Source organism: Halichoerus grypus, chromosome X (genome assembly GCF_964656455.1).
Source record: "Halichoerus grypus chromosome X, mHalGry1.hap1.1, whole genome shotgun sequence".
Lineage (NCBI taxonomy): Eukaryota > Metazoa > Chordata > Mammalia > Carnivora > Phocidae > Halichoerus > Halichoerus grypus.
The window spans coordinates 17455372-17477494 of record NC_135727.1 but is presented as its reverse complement, the minus strand read 5'-3'; the positions used below and the strand labels follow the sequence as shown (position 1 = coordinate 17477494).

The following is a 22123-nucleotide window of genomic DNA, read 5'->3' as shown; positions in this document are numbered from 1 at the left end:
TTTAAATATATAATCTTCAGCAAAAACTTGCCTTTAAATAATAAGAACAAAACATTTTGGAGGTGATAAAGTGCAACTGAGAAACCTTTAGTGTTTTCCTTTTTTTTTTCCTCATTTAGTTCTAGAATTCAATTAAAAAACCTTGTTCAAAGGTTAAGAGGAAGCTTGCCCACCTTTCGTTACTTCAGATTTTAACAAGTGTGTTTGATTCTCTTTAAGATTGTAGTGACCAGATGTGTATGGTAAACCAAGGGTTAAGAGTTAGGCTTTGTTGAGTACAAGTATAAGGATACACTGGGGCAGGATAGTTGAGCTTGGCAACAGTGATTAATGGAGCGGGCTTCCCTTTTATTCCCTCCATTTCTGAAGCTCATAGTACCATCTAGTGGTAGAGAAAAGTCACTGCAGACTGCGTAAAGTAAAATAATTTTGACCACCTTTTTGCTTTGAGAAAGTTATTGAGAAAGATTTAACACTTTAATTTTTTTTTAAGATTTTATTTATTTGACAAAGAGAGAGAGCACAAGTAGGCAGAGCGGTAGGCAGAGGGAGAGGGAGAAGCAGCCCCCCCCCCCCCCCCCCCCCCCCCCCCCCCCCCACTGAGCAGGGAGCCTGATGCGGGACTCAGATCCCAGGACCCTGGGATCATGACCTGAGCCGAAGGCAGACGCTTAACCAACTGAGCCACCCAGGTGCCCTAAGTTAACACTTTTCAAGATGACTGTTTTTTAATGTAACTGGCAGGATTCCTACAATTCAAATTCGTGATACAGTTGTTTTGAATTTTGGGTTCAGTGTATACTTTTGTAGCACTTTGGGACCCCTTGTATTATCGATGTATATGCAGTGTGTTTATGCTCATATTGTAGAACTTGAAGCATAATCTTACAATTTAAAGGCATCTCAGAGTTTGTATTTCTTGAATTTTGGCTTTTATCAGTTTTATCTAAGGTTTAATTTACTTGATATTGAGGGCTTTGTCAGAAACAGAACTTCTGGTTATTTCATTGTTCTAATGGGAAAGCTGTGTTCTACTTTGCAATTATAATCTGTGGTTGGGGTTTATAGGGTTATACTTCAAGGACTCCCTTTGAGACCTGTCCCACGGTAGTACGTGCAGCAGAGAGGAATTGATAGCTGTGGCAATGTCTCGAGCATTTGCCGTGTGGCTCAGTAACCTCGTTTGCTAATACTTAAAATGCAAAATACTCCATAATCCAGTCTGTTCATATTAGTTTGATGTAATATGAACTGTGTTTTGAAATACTAAATTTGAGGATCTCTTTACCATCTCCATAGTTTTGCCTTTTCCAGAATGTCATCTAGTGAGAATCATACCATATGTAGCCTTTTCAGGTTGGCTTCTTTCACCTAGTTGGCCTTTTTGGGGAGGGCAGCGGATTAGTTGATATGTAAATGATTACAAGAAAGGATCTGATAGGCAAGAAGAGATTGAAGGTCCCGGAAAGAAGGGAGATTCAGTGCACAAACAGAAGAATTGCCCTGTGATGGGAGAACATTTCCGTTGTAATAGGAGAGAAGGAAGAGGAGGGGTGGTTCCTAACTGGTCTGTTTTCTCTGTGAGGGAGAATGTAGGGTGAGGCATGAGGGTTGGAAATTGAAGGAGAGAGGAGAAAGTTTGAAAGAATAGTTGTGAAGACTGGGAGAGGAAGTTTGCTTAGAGAAATGTGAGGTTTCCAGACTGGATAGAGGGCTCAGTTCAGGTTGTTAACCGTTAATTTATATATAGTGATACCCTCAGGTTGTGTGACTTCCTCCAGCAATTCAGGATCCTGTGTGTAGCACAGAGAAAGGGGTTAGTTGGTTAGTTCAGAATTGGGATTTTGCCAAGTGGGTTCAACAAAGTAGTAAAGGTAAAAGGGAGTTTAGGATATTTGCAAGGCAAAAAAATCCAAGATAGGGAAGTGAAGGCAGGAAAAAAAGAAACAGAAGGAATTAATAGACTGGGGGTCCTGATAAGGTTGAAGATGAATGAGAATGAAAGTACATGGGAAAGCAATCATTCTGTGGTCCCAAAGTGTGTGTGATTTATAGTGATTTCAGAGGTTAGAACCATTTTTAGGTGATTCTAAAGGTGTCTGGGTGTGATTATAGGAATTGGGTAGTTGATGGAGGACACCATTGAAGGTCAAGGAACTTGCTTGGATTGTCCCGTGGGCTGTTGAAATCACCCAGGATGCAGCAGGGACTAGGAAGGAGAAAAGAGCTGTGAGCTGTGTGCTAAAGAAAATCGGATGCATGGGGTAGAATGATTGGGAGTTGGTAATTATTAGCAACACGGAAGGGAGGAAGGTAGTGTAGTCGGTGTACCAGCACAATTGGCATCATCTGGGAGTTGGTTAGAAACGCCTAACTCGAGCGCCCCTCCCCCGACCTACTAAATCGGCGTTGCCACTTTAACAGATCCCAGGTGGTTTGTTTGCATGTTAAAGTTTGAGGTGGTTTAGCTGAATGACGTGGACCTCAGGCGCAGGGCTTTTTACAAGGGGATACAGAACTAATGGTTCAACAAGGCTGTCTAGTAGAACTGACAGTGACAGTGGAGGTGTTCTATATTTGCACCATCCGGTATGGTAGCCACTAGCCACATGCGGTTGTTGAGCACTTAAAATGGTTTAGTACCCTCCTAGTCTTAATAGGAATTTATACATTAAAAATGGACAGGAAAAGCCAGAATTAAATCCTGCATCTTATGTGTTTCCCCCCCTTTGGCCTATGTGTTTAGATAATAGATATATTCTTTACCTTTTTTTTTAAAGCAATATTTTTAAAATGTCAAACATTAGCAATAGCATGTAGGTCTAGCTTGTAACTGCTGCTAGTTTCTGAATTGTAGAAGTACTTGAACATGACAGCTTGTCATCAGTAAACATTTGAGTACCTACAAGGAACTGTGATTACGTCTTGTGGTTCTTCTAAAATCCTTTTCATTAAGGGGTTAAAGCTTTTCTGTTTAATAATTTATATGGAGCAAAGCATCTGTGATGAGATAGAAAGCAGTAGAATAGCTGCTGAGTGTTAGCTGTCCGTAGCAAGAATGTGTAGATTCTAAAGTTGTGATCACAAACATAACCTCAGCTCAGTTTGGGTTCTTGACATTGTAAGTAGCCAAATTTGTGGCTTATTACTTTTGTTAAACTACCCAATATAGAATGTTGTGCATGGAATGGGCGCTCAAGAGATGTTTGTAATCTCTTTCCTTTGGCTTAAAACAAAGCATGGTATTTAATGCATCACTTATTTTTGGGTGATCTTTCTGTCTCCTGTGACTTCTCTTGTACCGGGCGTTAGTAGAGCAAGATGAATGAATAAAACAGGGTTTTGGGTTTTGGGGGGTGGGGGAAGACACCATTTAGTGACAGATTTGTGACCAGCTGATTAAAATACAGTGGTGACACATGGAAGTACTTAGAGATAAAGGGGCATCATGTTTGCATCTTAAACCCTTCAGAAAACAGTATATGAATGAATGAAGGGAGAACGAATGATAAAGCAGATGTGGTAAGTTGTTAACATTTGGGTGAAGGGTGTACAGGAATTGTTTCTGTCAATTTTTATAAGTTACATTATAAGTAATTTATGAAATTACTTAAAAATAGCTTAGTGATAAGTGCCACAATTACTTGGAGCGACCATAAAAGACCGTGTAAAGGAATCTTTTGTGCCGAACCTTGGAAGAGCTCGTCTTTAACGGACAGTTTGGAAACTTTTATATTGTCAACTCATATAACTCCATTTGTGTTTCAAGAACTAGAGTCGTCATGGTTCTATTAGAAGTCTGTTGTCATCTATGTAGATTCAAAGCCTTGGCCTGCTTGGATGTTCCCTTAGTATATACTTCCCCTTTGTTTTCTCTGGAATGTGCTGCACCTTCCAATCTTCATTACGTATATCAAATGGAAGTTTAGGGAGATTTTACTATGATATCAGTGTCTTTAAAAACCTTTTAGGTTTTGTAGCATTGAATAGATTTATGAAGTCCTGGAAAGGCAGTTTTGTACACTGGTTGAATATGGGCTCTGAAATCAGATCTATATTTGAATCTTAGCTCTGCCACTTACTAGTCACATGGTCTTGGGCAAGTGATTTAGTATCTCTTGGAGCCTTAGACACTGCATTTGTAAAATGGGGATTTAAAAAAAACCCTACCTCATAGAATTATTGTAAGGATTAAATGAAATAATGTGTGTAAGGGCCTTAGCAGTGTTCCTGGCACATAGTTAAGTGCTCAGTAAATACTACATGTGCTCTTCCTTGGAAGATAATAGAATTTAAATTGTATTTGGGATTTAACTTGGAAAATTTTAGTAACGTACTCCATTGTGCCCTCTGCTAGGATTGACTCCCTATTTTTTTCTTTGATTCACCAGATTTATTGACTACCCATGTGCAAAGTGCTGTGCTAGGTACTATTTACGCTCATCTTTTACTTAGCACACTTTACAAACTCATTATCGGAAGTTTCAGACATACACAAAAGTATGTTTGAAAAAAAGCCCCATCTCCTGGCTTTAGCAGTCATCAGCTCGTGGCCAGTCTTGTTTCATCTGCACCCCTCCCCTCCTTCCTCCATCTAGATTATTGTGAATGAAATTCCAGACCTATTTCATTTTAGCACTTAATTAAGAATTAATATTTTTGATGTATGTGTTTATATATGCATCTGTATATGAATATGCATAAAATCATTTATCTCCTACCTTTACCGAAAAAGCAGAAAGCAGAGTTTATGCAGAGCAAAAGCACATCGCGTTTCCATTGGAGAAGGCAGGGCAAGTGACCCCCAGTCCTCCTTTTGTCACAGCCCTAAAGATGTAAAGCAGAGGTGGTGATGCTTACCCCCAACCTTAACGCTCATCATTTTGCTTTTGTTTTCAAAATAATTTCAGCACACATTTATTGAGTGCCTCCTGGGTGTGGGCACGTTGGGCAATTTAGGAAGTAAGCCCCTTGCCAAAGAGCTTACCGTCTATACAAGGTATGACAAGAGTAAGAACTAACAGTTGAATAGAATTTTCTAGTTTACAAAGCATCTTTCACATTTTCTTAAGGCATCCTTTTCAGGAAGGTGTTATCATTAGTTCCATTTGATACACCCGGAGACTTTGCCTTGTGAGTGTTAACTAACTTTACCAAGTTTTAAGACCTGGTAGGTGGCAGTCTTCAGACTTTCTGTCCAGGGGTCCTTTCTACTTCATACGGTTAACTGATGTGAGATTTTGGGGAGGAAAGGCAATGGAGCTAAAACCACAAGGTAGAAGATGAGACAAATATTGATTAGGAAGAAGAGAATTGGTCAAGGAACAGATCAGGCTTGACAGTACTAGGAGGAGGAGAGCTGGGGTCCTGGTCAGTTGGTCACTGCTTTGCCTCCTAGTGGCAATCAGAAGGGTAACCAGAGAGGAGCCTGGCCTTTCTGAGGTGACATAGACCTTTAGGAGCTGTGCTCACAAAGGGTGGCAGTGCTTGGTGGCCCAGGAAGGAGCACAGCCTTGTTTTGTCACCTACCTTATCAGCCTGGATTTGTAGGAATTGCAGCTGTGAATACAAGGGTAACGTTTTGGTTTTTTATTGCATTCATTTGTTTGAATAGGTATATGAACATTGTACAAAAATCAGCAATATGAAAGAGTATCCGCTGTTAGCGAGCTTTCCTCCCATCCTTACCTTTATATCTGTTTCCAAATTCCTTTGCTAAATGCAACCACTCCTGGCAGTTTCTTAAGTATCCTTCCAGAGCATTTCTCTGCAGACATAAGCATGTGTAAAACTATCCTTTTTCTAACGTCCAGGAGCACTTGAAATGGTGTATTTCCGTGATAGTGGGTATTACCACTTTAAAGGCATGTCGGAACTCACGGGCATAGATTTGTCCCAGCTCTGCCACTTCCTAGCTTTGTGACCTTGGCTAAAATTATCTAACCTTTCTGAACTTTTTCTTATCTGTAAAATGAGGGATAGGGATGGTGACAGATACAACCTCGCAGGGTAGGTCGTGAGGCTCCAATGAGATTGTGTGTATAAATCACAGAGCACATATGGCACAGTCAGAACTCCAAAAGCTCAAATGTGAGCTCTTAGATTTGGACTATTTCCAATTTATAAATTACACAGAAAAGGGCAAGATGCAGAATAGTATGCTGAGGATGCCATTTGTTTGTGTATCCTTTAAAAAAAAAAAAAAACCCATTTGCACACCCAGGGAAAATAGTAGCGGACAAATACGGAGAGTGTCTCACGGGCCAGGCTCTGTGCTATAAATTCACTTCTTTACACGAACTAACTCATTCAGTTCATTCATGGACCCTGAGGTGGCTCTGAGGCAAGAGGACATGTCACAGTCTGGCAGTTCCAGGATTCTAAACCAGCCTCTCAACCCTTGAGGTTGAGAAGAAAAGCAGTTAAGGGTGGTTACTTGAGGGAGGGAGGGAGGGAGGAAGTAGGAGGGGAGGCAAGAAAGCTAGGTAGGGCACCAGCTGGGAGTGCAGAGCAGGTGGAATTAGAAAGTGGAAAGGAAGGTTTTTACTTCTTTTATGCAGAGTTCTTTTATAATTATTATTGAAGAAGGAAACAAAATTTAATGTTAAAACATTTTCACACTTTTGAACTGGGGGGAAAAACCTATTGTAACCATGAAAAATTTAAACAAAGGCGCTGTGACTAGCCTCATACTCATTTTTTCATGTGCATTTTCAATGATTTTTTAGGGTAAATTCCCCAAAGCCCAATCACTGGATCAAAGGGTTCAGTCTTTTTAAGGTTCCTGATACATGTTTCCATGTTACTTTCTGGAAGGATTGTGCTAGATTGTATTCCCATCGGTGGTGGATGAGTTTACCCTCCTTTCACCACATTGGATGGTATAAGTTCTTCTGATTACAAAAGTAGTGCTGTTTCAAAATTAAAATAGTACAATAATATTAAATTAAAGCAGTTCAGAAAGCCCTCCCCTCACCCCAAAGTCACATTCCCTGGGAGTAGCTGGTAATAAGTTTGGTGGTATCTTCCCAGAGCCTCGTTTACCTCCATACAAACCTATGTAGATAGTGTCTGTGCACACTTACCAGTAAATACAGTGGTATCGTAGTCTGTGTACATACTGTTATGCTACTTGCTTTTTTTATTCTGTGATTTATCACAGATCTCCTTCCCTGTCGGTGTTTACAGATTGACCTCATTCTTTTTATTTTCCTCCACTGAAGCAATTTTGTCTTTTTTCCCATCGATTGACCTCATTCTTTTTAACCGTTATATCTCGTAGAATATATAGAACCAAAGTTTAAGGGTTTCTCTATCAAATAAAAATCATTTACATCTATTTGTTTCACTAATACAAATAAGATCTCATTGATCTTCTTTGTACATATATGCTTGCTTACTTATACGAGTGATTCTATAGGATAAATTTTTAAAAGGGGGTTTGCATTTAACATTGGGGAAAGGACGGTTAACACACATGCAGGTTATGCTCCCACCAACAGTGTATTTCCTGCCTCTGCGCTGGACGTTATCAGTCTTTAATTTTTGCAAATCCAATGATCTCATTTAATTTCCATTTCTCTTATCACTGGTAAGATTGGGCTTCTGTTCATGTTTTTTTTCAGTCATTTATATTTTTTCTGTAAGAAATTGCCAGTTTCTATCCTTTGTGCATTTTTCTTTTGATGTTTGTCCTTTTTTTTTTTTTTTTAAAGATTTTATTTATTCATTTGAGACACAGAGATACAGAGAGAGAGAGAGAGCATGAGCAGGGAGAGAGGCAGAGGGAGAAGGAGAAGCAGGCTCCTTGCTGAGCCAGGAGCCCGATGTGGGGCTCGATCCCAGGACCCTGGAATCATGACCTGAGCCGAAGGCAGATGCTTAACCATCTGAGCCACCCAGGCGCCCCGATGTTTGTCCTTTTGAAATAAATTTGTAGTGAGTGATTTCTGTAATGGGGGTATTAATTCTCTGTCACTAAATGTGAATGATTTCCCAGTTTATCATTTGTCTTCTAACTCTGTTTATGGTGACTTGTGTCATGCAAAGGTTTCTCTCTTTTTTTTTTTAAAGATCTATTTATTTGTTTGAGAGAGAGCGACAGAGCCCGTGTGCACGCACGGGGGGGGGGGGGGAGGGGGAAAGGGAGAGAATCCTCAAGCAGGACTCCCTGCTGAGTGCGGAGCCCCATCCCAGGACCCTGAAATCATGACTTGACCCGAGATAAGAGTCAGCCACCCAACCAACTGAGCCACCCAGGTGCCCCCATGCAAAGGTTTCTAATGTTTAGTCAGATCTCAGTCCTTTCCTTTATGACTTCTTAGGTGTCTTGATCCAAGATTATAAAAAATCTCCTCCATTTTCTTCTCTGTTACATTTATAGTTTGTTATTTTATGATGAGATTTTTTTCAGATGGTATGAGGAAAGGAATCTCAGTGTTTAAAAAGTAGATAGCCAATTATGCCATCGTGTCTTTTCCCCACTCATTTGAAATGCTACCATTATACTCTGAATTCCCATATGCTTATGGGTCTATTTTCAACCTTGCTTTCTCTCCTGCTGATATAGGTCTCTTCCTGTGCCAGGATTTTAACTGCTGTTTCTTTACAGTATATTCTGATATCTTTTTTTAAAAAATATTCTTGTGTATTATATATTTACTCTTTCAGGAAACTGTGGGATCAACCATTTTATCAGAGTTGCATTAATTAGGTTAGTGAGAACTGACATTCTAATGTTGATCCTGTTCATCCAGAAGCATGGTGTAGCTCAGTATTTTTGTGGGGCTTCTTTTAGATTTTTATTTCTAACTCATTTTTTGTTCGGTTATTCTTTTTATAAGTAAAGTCTGCTATTTTGATAGGTGAAAATGATATATCACTTAATTTACACTTTGATCCCAGAGAAGTCAGATTTTCTATAGAAGTATGTTTAACTACTTATATTCTGTGAATTATTTGATCATATGCTTGGTCCATTTTTCAGTTGGGGTCTTAATCTCTTATGAGCTTATAGCGTAAGGATACTGATTCTTTTTCACAAATACAGCAGGTTTTTCTAGTTTATTGTTTGCCTTTTAATTTTAGCACTTTTTTTGCTATGTAAGTTTGAAAATTTAATATAGTTAAATTTGTCAGTCTTTTATGATTTTTACTATTGCTGTTAAAGTCCTCTAAAATTTTACACTGAATGGTTCCATATTTAGAACAAAAAAAAAAGCCACGTGGAAAACTAGTCATGTTGGCCTGATAATGGAATCAGTTAAGTAATTTCTCTAAAGGTGTTTAAGAATGTAGTGTTACAGTGTTAGTGATTGTTTTCATTGTAACAGAATATTATGTATACCACACGTATGGTATAACATGTATCAGAATGATTGAAACATTTGCTTATGATTTTTCATTTTAAAGAATTTTTAATTTGGGGCAAGTAATTCTAACAGCCCTAATGAAATTCTGTATCTTAAAAACTGTCGGTTTGAATGTTTTAAGTCGGTGTTGTGCTCTGATAGGAAATTTGCTATAATGTTAAGATCAGAAGGTATCTTTGACTTCTCTGTCTTCACAGGGAGTTAGCCACATAAATTTGTCTTGTTGCCTATAAAACGCTATCCACTTCTACCTTTTCCCCTATTTTTCCTCTCTCAAATCCTACTGTAGTTATATGAAGTTGCATTGATATAAATTTTTATTAACTGTTTTGCAAACAGTCTGATGCTTTCAGTTCCTTGAGTTTATGTATTCAGATACACTAATTGAATTACCCTTTTCTTGTCATAATGACTATGCTTTTATTTCTAAAACAAAAAATTAAAAACCGTTGAAGTATTTATTAGGAAACATATTAGCATCTATGATTCAAAGTTGATGTGCTTTCTCATTGAGAAATTAGTCCCTGGAATTGAAAACTTATGTTAAAAGAAAAAAACAATGGCGGTGTTAGAACTGTGCCTAAAACTTTCTTTAGTTTGGGGCGCCTGGGTGGCTCAGTCGTTAAGCGTCTGCCTTCGGCTCAGGTCATGGTCCCAGGGTCCTGGGATCGAGCCCCGCATCAGGCTCTCTGCTCCGCGGGAAGCCTGCTTCTCCCTCTCCCACTCCCCCTGCTTGTGTTTCCTCTCTCACTGTGTCTCTCTCTCTCTGTCAAATAAATAAATAAAATCTTAAAACAAAACAAAACAAAAAAAAAACCTTTCTTTAGTTTGACCCTAAAAGACAAGTGAACATTGGTTTTTATACCTTTTTACACTAAATACATTTTCTTATGTACAGTAGGCCCTCAATAAATAAAATATTTGTAGTGAATAACTGAATGAAACACCCTTCTGTTAATGGTAGAAATTCTTTTCAAATTGCTGGGAAATGCAGTTCTAAAATTTCTACACACATTTTGTTTAATCTATTAAAGTATACAACTAACTTGCAACATAGCTTTTTTTTTACCATTTATGTTAGAAATTCCTTTTATACTTAACATTTATTTAATTACTTGATCAGTGTAGTGGTTAGTTCATTTGTAGATGACTTCTTTGTTGAATATGATCATTTGATTTTCATGATGGTTTAAGGAGCTATCCTAGAACAGTGATGTCTAATAGAGCTTTTTTGTGATGATAGAAACGTTCTGATCTGTGATGTCCAGTACAGATGCAGCTTGCCTCATGTGACCAGTAATAAGCACTTGAAATGTGGTCAGTGTGAGTGAGAAACTGAAGGTTTGATTTTGTTTAATTATAAGTAACTAAAATTGTAAAAAGCCACCGATTGCTCGTGACTGCTGTACTGGACAGCACAGATACACCTCCTTTATTTCCATTTAGTTTTCCAAGTTATAGTAAGTTTATTTTCTAGCTAAGTGTTCTGATTTCACCAACAGTGTGAGGGAAAACTCTTTGAAACCTATGGTAAAAAAATAATACAAGAGCTAATTCAAAATATTGACTTATTAGAGTTTGAAAATGTTTACTGACTTATATGCACAGTCAAGATCCCAAAACTCATTTTTATAGAATCATAAATTCAAAAGAAATAATTACAGTGATTATAATAAAACTATTTTTTTGTATTTGATTTTTGTTACATTTATATGAAACCTTAAGGTTGCTGTGTTGAGCATACCACAGACCATTTCCCCTCATTTCTGGAGGGGATTTCATTCTAAGGAGAAATGCGTATTCTAAGGACCCATGAACTAATGCCCGTTTTAAGATTGGTCCATGTAAAGCTTTTGTTCATTTTTAAGCAGCTGACTTAGAAGAAAGTTTTAATGAACATGAATTGGAGCCCTCATCACCTAAAAGTAAAAAGAAAAGTCGCAAAGGAAGGCCACGAAAAACTAATTTTAAAGGGCTGTCGGAAGATACCAGGTCCACATCCTCCCATGGAACAGATGAAATGGAAAGTAGTTCCTATGTAAGTAGAAAAATGTGGGATTCTTACTTTTTGTTGCACCACGAATCATTTAAACTGTGTTTATAGGTAAAGCTCATCATTTGAAATGTTAACTAAGCTTGAGGGTACTGATAACATATTTTTAAGTGTTTTTTTTTTTTTTTTCTTTTAAATTTGCAGAGAGATAGGTCTCCACATAGAAGCAGCCCTAGTGACACCAGGCCTAAATGTGGATTTTGTCACGTAGGGGAGGAAGAAAACGAAGCAAGAGGAAAACTGCATATATTTAATGCCAAGAAGGCGGCTGCACATTATAAGTGCATGGTAAGCATGGTTCTTTTTATGTGCTTTTAAACCCAAGTTTTTTTGAAAGGCACTTAGCTAGTAACCAAATAGGGCACTTTTCTCTTCCAGCATAAGTGGTGTAGAGTTATGAATAGTATATCCTATAGTCACAAATCTTCATAGACCTTAGGATTTTAAAATATAGCCTTTATGATTCAGTAGGAGTTAAAGGAATCCTAATTATAGTTACCATATTCTAGATAATTGATAGTTAACTGTTTCATAACTAAAAATTTCAGCTTTATAAACTTATCGTGGAAGATACATGTTCAGCCTCCACTCTAACCCAGTACATGTCTGTGTCACTGTCCTTTACACATTGTACTGCAGTTACTCATTTATGAGCCTCTCTCTTGATAGACTTTTAATTCCTTGAAGAGAAGAACTATGCTTTATCTTTGCATCCTTAGATCCAGGTCTGACATATAGGATACATAAACATTTTTAAATTTGATTGTATTGAATTATTCATCCCATTTATGGTTAGGTTTTAAAAATTATGTTTTTAATATCCGAGGTTCTTGACTGGAGAGGTGTATCAGATATAGCTGGGGGGCTTTTTCCAAAATACACACCCCTGGAATATATCCCAAACATGTCTAGTTTAAAAAAAAAAAATCCCAGGTAATTCTGATCTGCGTCTATGGTTGAAATTTGCCAGTTTAAACTATTTTTTAAAACTTTGTGGAAACATAAAACAATGGAGATGACAGGGTAACACTGTTGAAATCTTCATTGTTGAATGAAACAGTTAAAAGATTTTGAGAGAGCGAGCGAGCACAAGCAGGGGGAGCAGCAGGCAGAGGGAGAAGCAGGCTCCCCGCTGAGCAGGGAACACGATGTGGGACTAAATCCCAAGACCCTGGGATCATGACCTGAGCCGAAGGCAGACGCTTCACCGATTGAGCCACCCAGGCGCCCTGAATGAAATATTTAATCTTGGCTCCACACTGGAATGTGGCTCCACACATTAGTTTTGTTTTATTGTCCTTTTAAAATTATTTTTTAAAAGATTTTATTTATTTATTTGACAGAGAGAGAGGGACCACAAGCGGGGGGAGTGGGAGAGGGAGAAGCAGGCTTCCCGCGGAGCAGGGAGCCCGATGGGGGGGCTCCATCCCAGGACCCTGGGATCATGACCTGAGCCGAAGGCAGATGCTTAACGACTAAGCCACCCAGGCACCCCTTATTGTCCTTTTTTTAAATTAAAGATTATTTATTTGAGAGAGAGAAAGAGAGAACACACACACGCAGAGGGGCAGAGGGAGAGGGAGAGAAGCAGACTCCCCACCAAGTGCGGAGCCTGACCCATGGCTCGATCCCTCGACCCTGAGATCATGGCCTGAGCCGAAACCAAGAGCCGGAGGCTCAACAGACTGAGCCACCCAGGCACACCTATTGTCCTTATTTTGGGTTATATTTTAATCAGACGTGAATATATTAAAAATACTTGAGTCAGTACTTGATTTTTAAGGAAAAGTTCTCTTTCTCAGGATATTGAAGTAATAGAACACATTTGTTATTCTGTTGTTTAATCTTTCTCTCACAAGGATTCTGAACATTAAATGTTCCTGCATTTTTCTTTTCTAGTTATTTTCTTCTGGCACAGTCCAGCTCACAACAACATCAAGAGCAGAATTTGGAGATTTTGATATTAAAACTGTACTTCAGGAGATTAAGCGAGGAAAAAGAATGGTCTGTGGTTTTATATTTATGCTATGCAACGTTACTCCTCTGACTTTCTGCTTTAAATTTAGAACACATCTCAAATTTATCCAGTCATTAAAACATTTAATATAAAGTAGTTCATATGTTAAAGCAAGTATATATTTGACTTATTTGTAATATAATAAAGGATGCTGATGTTTCTGAACTTACTCCTCTTTCTATGTAACTTCATTACTTAAGAGAATTACACTGAGATTTATATTTCAGGGTATCTGAGGGTCTTTTAATAAAATAAATGAAGATGTGAATGTGACACACCTTACTAAGTTCAAAATGTTAATATTATTTAAGCTTGCTTAAAGAATAGTTCCATAATCCTAATAGAGCATCGGGAACTTCCCCATGTTGTTATTCATTCTTTTTCTTCTTTTTTCTTTTTTTTTTCAAATAAAAGGAAAAAGATTTTTTTCAGAGCCTTCTGTTTAAAGTTCACATACACAGTTATGTCTCTTAAAATGTTTATCATAGCTTTAAAGGTTTCTTTATAAAATGTGCCTAAGTCTCATGTTTTTAAACATACTGAACTACTAATAAATAGCTTTAAGAAATATTGGCATCTTTATTGATCACTTACTCCTTTACAGTTGATGAATATTATAAAATGTCAATGGAATGCAAAATCTTTTAAGACCTCAATTGTCTCTAGAGATGACTTGAATTAAAAAAATTTTTTATTGTGAAAATTTTCAACCATCTCAAAATTAGAAAGACTAGTAACACACGTCTGTCCATCACCTTGACCCATCAGTTATCAAGAATTTGCGGCACTCGCTTCATCTATGCCTTTTATTCTTGTTGCTTGAAGTGTTTTAAAGCAGAGCTGAGACTTCATATCATTTCACCTCTACATTATTTCAGTATGTATCTCTTAAAAGTTGGACATTTTCTTACCTAACCACAATGTCATTACACCTTATGAATTAACAATGAGTTCTCAGTGTCATTTAATACCCAGTTCGTATTTGTATATCCCCAGTTGTCTCAAAAGTATCTTTTAAAAGTTGATTTGTGTGAATCAGAATCCAAAGGAGGATCACACATTGCATTTGGTTGTTCTATATCCTTGATGTAACCTAGGGCACTTCCCCCTCTCCTTGTCTTTGTTGTTTCTGTTTTTGTTTTGTCGTATGCCATGGGCTTGTTGAAGAAAATGAATGAATTGTCCTGTAGAATATCCCATATGTTTTATCTGTCTGTTTGCTTATTCATGATGCCATTTAACTTGTCCCTCTATCCGCCAGATTTTCTTTTAAAGTGGAAGTTAGAGGTAAAGGCTTGATTAGATTCAGTTTCAAGATTTTTGGGGGTAAGAATACTTCACAGGTGGGACTGTATCATCCATATTTTATCACATCAGACTAGTCATAATGTCTGATCCTTGGATTCAGGTGGTGAGTCTAATCCCTCCCCCCCTCTGTTGTGAAGTTCCCCTTCAGTCTTTCATCTAGTGGTTTCAGACGTTGGTGAGCTTTATCTGAATCCATTAGAGATGACCCTTTCTTTGTGGAGCTGCATTTTTGAAGGTGTGAAGATTGTTGATGTTATCTGTTCCATTTAAATCCAGTTCAGTTTTGATACTTTGATTACTCTTTTAAAAATGAAACTCCTTTAAATCAGAATGTATAGTACTAAAAACATGTAAGGGAAAAATCTCTTCAACTTACCATACCAAGCAGTGTTGTTGTGTCCACATAGGTGACTAGGATAACAATTCAATTCTCCTGGTGAACTTAATTCACCTGTGCGCAGTTGAATGTTCATGTAAACACCAACCTAGCACTTTACCAAGTGTGCTCTAAAGGAAAGTAGTCCGTCAAAATGCTCCCCCACCCCTCCGAAAATACAAGGGCATCTGGAGTTCAATAATTTGGGAACTATTTACCATACCCTCCTTCTTGCAGAAGGCCTGTGAGAAGTTCTGCAATCAAGCAATCTGTTTAAAACTAGCATTCCTCAAACTTATTTGACTATGAAACCCTTTCGTCAACAACCACCTTTTAATCTCAAAACATTCTTGAGGCAAGGCTGATCGAGGCCAAGTTGTGATGTCTTAAAAAGATTTCAGCCCCTCTAGTCTCCGTCTGCCCTTTTACCTACTTGGTAGCAATCCCTCTTGGTGGGGAATTGCTTTCCTGTCTTCTCATTCTTTAGTCATCGTAGGAAAGCAACTAGTTCCACGGAGGAGAAGAAGCCAACCACTAAAATATAGAATATAATTCTTTTGTGTTTGGCAGTAATGAGGAGTGTCTTATTTATGTTTAGATGTCAGATCTTTGAAGGTTAATATAGGTAAATAATGGAAACATCAGGGAGTGACTTAATATCAGAAAGTCTATCAAAGTATGGTTTAAATTGCAGCATGATTTAACAGGTATGCTAAACAGTAAGTTCAGTGTACTCTTTTTCCATAGAAAACTGGCTGTTTTCTTTGTAAACTAGAATGTTTGGCTGAAATATGGCTAAAATAGAATAAATAAGGTTGCAAAAACTTTGAAATACTGCTTATGATTATTCTTTCTCTTCCCTTAAACAGAAATGTACACTTTGCAGTCAGCCCGGTGCTACTATTGGATGTGAAATAAAAGCCTGTGTTAAGACTTACCATTACCACTGTGGAGTACAAGACAAAGCTAAATACATTGAAAATATGTCACGAGGAATTTACAAGTAAGAGAACAACAATTGTCCATTTTCTTAAACTTGTCAGTAAGTAACTGCCCTTGAATAGATGGCATTAGTTTACTTGGTCACTATTCCTAGGTGGTATTTAGCCAAGTGTAGAATACTTAGGACTCTATATAATGAAGCAAGTACGACGATTGGCATTTTCCTCTGACAACACATCGCTGGATTCGCATTCATTCAGCCAATATGCATCATGCTTACTAAGTGCGAGGTTTTGTGCTAGGAGCTGGGCATACAAGAGTGATCAGTAGAGGCACAGACTGTGTCCTCGTGAAGCCTGTAGTCTAGTGGGAGAGACATATTAAATGGCCACATAAATAAATCTACAATTACAATCTACTTAAGTGCTAGAAAAGATACGTTACAAAGCACTAAGAGAGCATGTAACAAGCAGGACCTGACTTAGTCTGTACTGGGAGAGTGTTTAGGAATGTCCTTAAGGAAATAGAGCGTGAGCTGAAGAGCTTGATCTTCTTGGGCGAAGATCAAGGTGGGCATTGGGACAGTGTTCTAGGCAGAAGGAACAGCATGTGCAAGTCCCTAAGGTGGGACAGAAGCAAGGGTGCAAATGGGAAGGTGAGTTAGGAGGCTCCTGCTCAGGGTCCAGGTGAGGATTCTTGGTAGCTTAGACTAGGATGTATTTGTGAAGATAGAAGGCCAAAGACACTCTTGGAAGGATGATGAAGGCATAAGGTTTGGAGATTTGGGATTACATGTTACCCTCTGTTTTCTGGGTCTTCCATATCAGTGTGCATCTATAATGGTTCCATTTGTTTGACTGAATGGAGAATAAGTTGGTGGGGATCCATGGATTTTTCGACTTGCCTTTGTGAGTTGTAAAGCACTTCCTTACATTCCCAGGATGCAATAAACCAATGAGTAAACACCCTACTATTCTGTGTACAAAGCAGTTTATATAAACAGTCACCATGTATTTGGGTGACTGGATGAGGTGCTAGTGCTATATTATAAAATTTGCCAAACTTTGTTTAATAATAAAGCAGAGCTGTTTTTCAAGTGAGTTCTATCAAGCCTTTAATGAACAGAGAATTCCAATACTATCTAGAGAGGTCCAGCACATAGCGAAAGATGAAAAACTTGGTTCATTCTATAAAACTTTACATAACTGTGAGACTAAACCTGGTAAAGATAGCATTTAAAACAAAAACAAATAAGAAAACTATAGACCAATCTTACTTTTATAAATAATATACCAACGTCCTAAATAAAATGTTAGAAAATCAAATCCCGTGCTGTTTCTAAAAATTTAAAGACTGTTCAAAATTAGGAAATATATTAATGTGATCCATTGTCATTAATAGAGAAAGAAAAATCCTGTCACCTTCCTGGTGATGGTAAAAAGGCATTTCATAGCATTCAACATCCATTTCTGAATTTTAAAGTGCAGTACCAAGACTGCCCTTGGGAAGCGAGGAGTCCTGATGGAGCATTTATGAGAAGACAACAGCAAAGAGCTTTATTTAGTGTTAAAGGGACAGTGGTTCTTAACCAGGGCTGAGCCTCAGAACCACCCGAGGGTGAATAGGGCCCTCTTTAAAAATATTCATGTCTGGGCCCCACCCTCAGAGATTTTAAATTCAGTGGATTGAGGCCCAAACCATGTTTTTCGATGACTCCCCAGGTTATTCTCATGTTCATCCATAATTGAGAACCACTGTACCAATACACTTCCATTCAGATCCAGGAACGAGACAAGGGTACCAACTACCAATGTTACTTTTCAGCGTTCTTCTGGAGGGTTAAGCCGGTGCAACAAGAAAAGGAAGAAAAATGTATAATAAATACCATGAAGGAGCAAAATAAAATTGTCAGTATTTGTTATTGATGTCATTGTCTACCAAGAAAATCCAAAGGGACCAACTCCATTTACTAAAATTAATAAAAGCTCAGGTTGCTGAATATGAGATGAAGTTTTAAAAACTAGTTTTTTCCAGTAACAGTTAGAAAATGGAAAGGAAAAACGTCACCCTCCACCCCTTCCCCACACACATACGCACACCAAAGTTGAAACTTAAAAAAAAAAAAAAAAAAAGTTTTACACAGGACCCAAATGGATAGTAAAATATATTATGTTCCTTGATGAAAAGTTACTCAACACTGAAAGATACCTATTCTCCTCAAATTAATCTATACATCAAATACAATTTTAACTTCAAATAGAATTTGGAATTCTCTTTAGCCTAAAGAGAATATGGTATATTCTCTTTAGGCTAAAGAGAATTCCAAATCCTTAATGCACAAATAGGAGGAAATGCAAGGAGAAATTTTAATGAAATACAAAACGTTGATGGTTTTATCTAGAAGAGTGAAATGGGGTATTATTTTCTACTGGTAATGATTAAGTTACCTCATGAACAGGGAAGAACTAGAAGCTTAGACAAGACAGAAATTTGTTTTTCCCTGCAAGAGGTCCCAAGGAGAGCAGTCCAGATGTGTTAGGCTCTTCTCCGTGTCATCAGAGACCCAGATTACCATCTTTCTGCTCTCTCATCCTTGGGGTGTCCTTGCATAGGCAGTAGGAGAAAGTGGGAGCAAAGGAAAGTGGAAGGACAAAGTGGCAGTGCCTCCAGCTGACGGGTTTTTAATCCTCCTTCCTGGAAGTTTCACACACACTTCTGCTCAGCATCTCATTAGCCAGAATTTAGTCACCTACCTACCCAAGGGGGCTGGGAAATGCACCCCTGGCGGGCACGTTGCTACCCAAATCCGGTTCAATGCTATGAAGGGAAGGGGGGAAAACAGGTACTGGGGTAGTCAACTAGTCTTTATCACGTGCAGCCAAGAACAATTTTAATGAGATCAAGAGAAGAAATCCCGCATTAGATATCAAACCCCGTCACCTAGTAATTAAAACTGGTCCTAGCTCAGTGACAAAGATCACAGGAAACAGATCCAGGTCTTCGTTGGGTAATTTCGGTGGTACTAGATCTGTGGACTAGATCTGGATTATTCAGTATCTGATCTCTACACAGTTTATAGAGTTGGCTCAATTTAGAAAACAGTTTGAATCCTTACCTCAGACTGTACCCCAGAATACATCCTCGATGGGCTAAAAACCTAACCCTAAGTAAAACAGAAAATGTAGGAGAAATTTTCTAGAATCTGTTGAGTACAGATGACCTTTCTAAGCATGATAGGAAACTTGGAATTTTTGACTACATTAAAACTAGGCTAAAGAGAATTCCAAATCCTTAAGAAAAACAGCCCAGTTTAGGGGGGAAAAAATGGGCAAAGAACATGAAAAGGCAGTTCATAGGAGAACTAGCCATGGGCTATAGGTATGTGAAAAGCCGCTCACCCTTAGTAATGAAAGAAATGCAAATTAAAACAAGATCTTACCAGTTTTTGCCTATCTGATGGGCAAAGATTAGTAGGATTCCCATTATCAGCCAGGTTCTGGAGACCTGGGCATTCGCATTTGATAGTGAGTTAGAATGTACCTCGGTGCGATTTAGGAGAGCAGTTTAGCATTGGAGACCACAACCTTTAACCAAATAACGTATGTATTTTGCTACTAGTCTGCTTTGTAGGGATTTCTGCGGGGCAAGTGAGCAGAAAACAGCACAAAGATGTATGTGCAAGCAGTTCCGTTGGCCCGTTAATGAGCGCTCACTACCCACTAGGGCATCCTATTTACTCACCTGTGCTTGGGGTTGGTGAGGTTAGCACAGATGGCGTCAGCGGGAGAGAGCGCTTGCAGCATTCGGAGTAGCAGTACAGCACAGGCCCAGTACGTTTGGATTCACACTGCCTTAAAAGCCTCCTACCCCATTGGAGCGAGCACCTGTTACAGGATAGTTACATAGGCATAGGTCAATTTCAGGTTACACCACACAGGGCCAGAGATAGGCTCATCAGAATATAATTCTCCCAATCCAGCTTCCGTCTACCAGCTGGGGGGTAGCAGCTTAGTAAAGAAGCGGGCGCACCATGCCAATTTTTGCTCAGTTGCCAAGGGAATAGCTAGAGTTAACCAAAGGTGAAGTGGGAAAAGAATTTTAGCCTTTCACCCACAATAGCAAAAATCAAGCCCAAAACAGAATGTCTATCAAGAGACTCAAGTTTTAGTACGTGCATTTAATGGAATACTATGCAGCAATTAAAGATTGAAGTAGATCCGTGTGGAGAGTCATGCAGAGGTATTCCATGGTCGAGTAAGGTGAAACAACCAAGTTGTAGGATCTGTTTTGGCATATAAAAATACATGTGTACAAGTTGCGTCTATATACATAAAATTTTCAGCCACTTAACAGTTGTTACCTCATTCATTGCATGGGGATGGAAGAGAAGCGATTTTATATTCTTTATACAACTTACTGTTTAGCAGTTTTGTATTCTTTATATAGTTCAGTGGTTGAATATTTTTGTAAGCAATCCATTATTTAAAGTAGCATTAATAACTTAAAAATGGCAGGCCCATGCTAAACATCTAAAATCAGATGTGCGGAAAATTACTGTATTTAAATTTCAGCTCTATTAAGATATTGTAATAGTTATCCATTTTCACTTTGGGAAAAAAATGAAAAATAAAGATAAGGGGAAAAAAGCTTAATGTGAACTTTAATTCTACCAGCAGAGAGAATTTTAAATCTTTCAGAATATTTTCTAGACATTTATGTGATTGTGTGCATTTAAGATTTTCTTATATACACTTTTATAATGTTTTCTACTTGCTGTATCTGAGACATATTTTTCTGTGACATTAAACAATTTTTGGTTGCATAGTATTCCATTGTATGGGTCTGTCAGTTTAATCAGTTCCTTTTTTAGACATTCAGATGGTTTTTATTCTTTAGCTATTAGAAAACCACATTGCAGTGACCATCTCTAAAGAAAATATTTACACTGGGATCCACAATGATTTGAATTACTCTTTTTATTTTTTCACATTGAAATTTGTTTCTAAAATCTGCTTATGGTGCAGATTCCAGATCTTTTCATAGGCTATTGAGTTCAAATGAGAGTCCACATGTAAGTAGTTTGGGGATAGAAGAATGCACAAATAGGAGGAAATGCAAGGAGAAATACTTCTGAATGAAGCGGCTTCCCTCTCCTACATGTGGCTTTCCTTCTTTACTGGCTCCTTCTGGATCCTGAATATATTCATTAAATTATTACATTAATCTATTCATTAGATTAAATGTATTTGTTCCTTAAAAAGGCGAGGAAAGATTACACAGTGATTCTGCTTATCCTGTTTTATTGTCTCTATTGTATTACTAAACTTTAAAAAATACGTATGTTTCTAAAAAGTCAGTCCCCCACCATAAAAAAGTAAATTACATGACAGGGATCTTGTTTGACTGGTTGGACAGCTGTGGTCTTGGTGTCTAGATTGGTGAAGGATACATAATGGGCCTATGGAAGTGAAAAATGATCCCATAAAAAAGATTAAAATCTGTTTCAACAACAAAGGGCTCATCCTTTTAGAAAAACCTCTTATTGAAAATTTTCAAAAGTATACAAAAATAGGATAGCGTAGCAACTCCCCATCTCAGCAGCTCCCGCGTTATTGTCACACGTGCTTTCATCTGTTGTTTTTCTTTCTGACATCTGCTAAAGCAGAACCCCACACCTCTTGTCATTGTATCCCTACATACATCCGTATCTCTGTGCCATTATCACACTTTGTAAAATTAAGAGGAAGTTATTAGTGTCATCTCCAAGTCCACGTTCACATTTCCCCAGTTGTCTTGGAAATGCCTTTTCAGACCTGATTTGTTCAAATCTCAGTATGTACAAGATCCCTACATTGCATTTAATGGATATGTCTCATAAGTCTCTCAATATAGAGCAATCCCACTCCACCCCGCCTTTCCCCCCTACTTGTTGCAGAACCCTGATAAGTCGTCCTGTGAAAGTCCCACATTCTAGATTTATCTTTTTGCTTTTTCATGATGCCATTCACCTTGTTTCTCTACCCCGTAATTTAGAAGTTGGCTCAAAGGCTTAATTC

General features: G+C 38.1%; 1 protein-coding gene across 2 annotated transcripts in view; it reads left to right on the top strand.

Annotated features, from left to right (window-relative positions):
- Nucleotides 1-22123, top strand: part of LOC118552865 (PHD finger protein 6) — a 47336-nt gene that overhangs the window by 20046 nt on the left and 5167 nt on the right. Inside the window, exons 6-9 of one of the 2 annotated variants that reach the window (XM_078064519.1) lie at nt 11240-11409; nt 11569-11712; nt 13324-13428; nt 15995-16128. In XM_078064519.1, the coding sequence (XP_077920645.1) occupies nt 11240-11409; nt 11569-11712; nt 13324-13428; nt 15995-16128 (553 nt within the window). The remainder of the gene's footprint in view (nt 1-11239; nt 11410-11568; nt 11713-13323; nt 13429-15994; nt 16129-22123) is intronic. The other variant, XM_078064520.1, reaches the window with a different exon arrangement.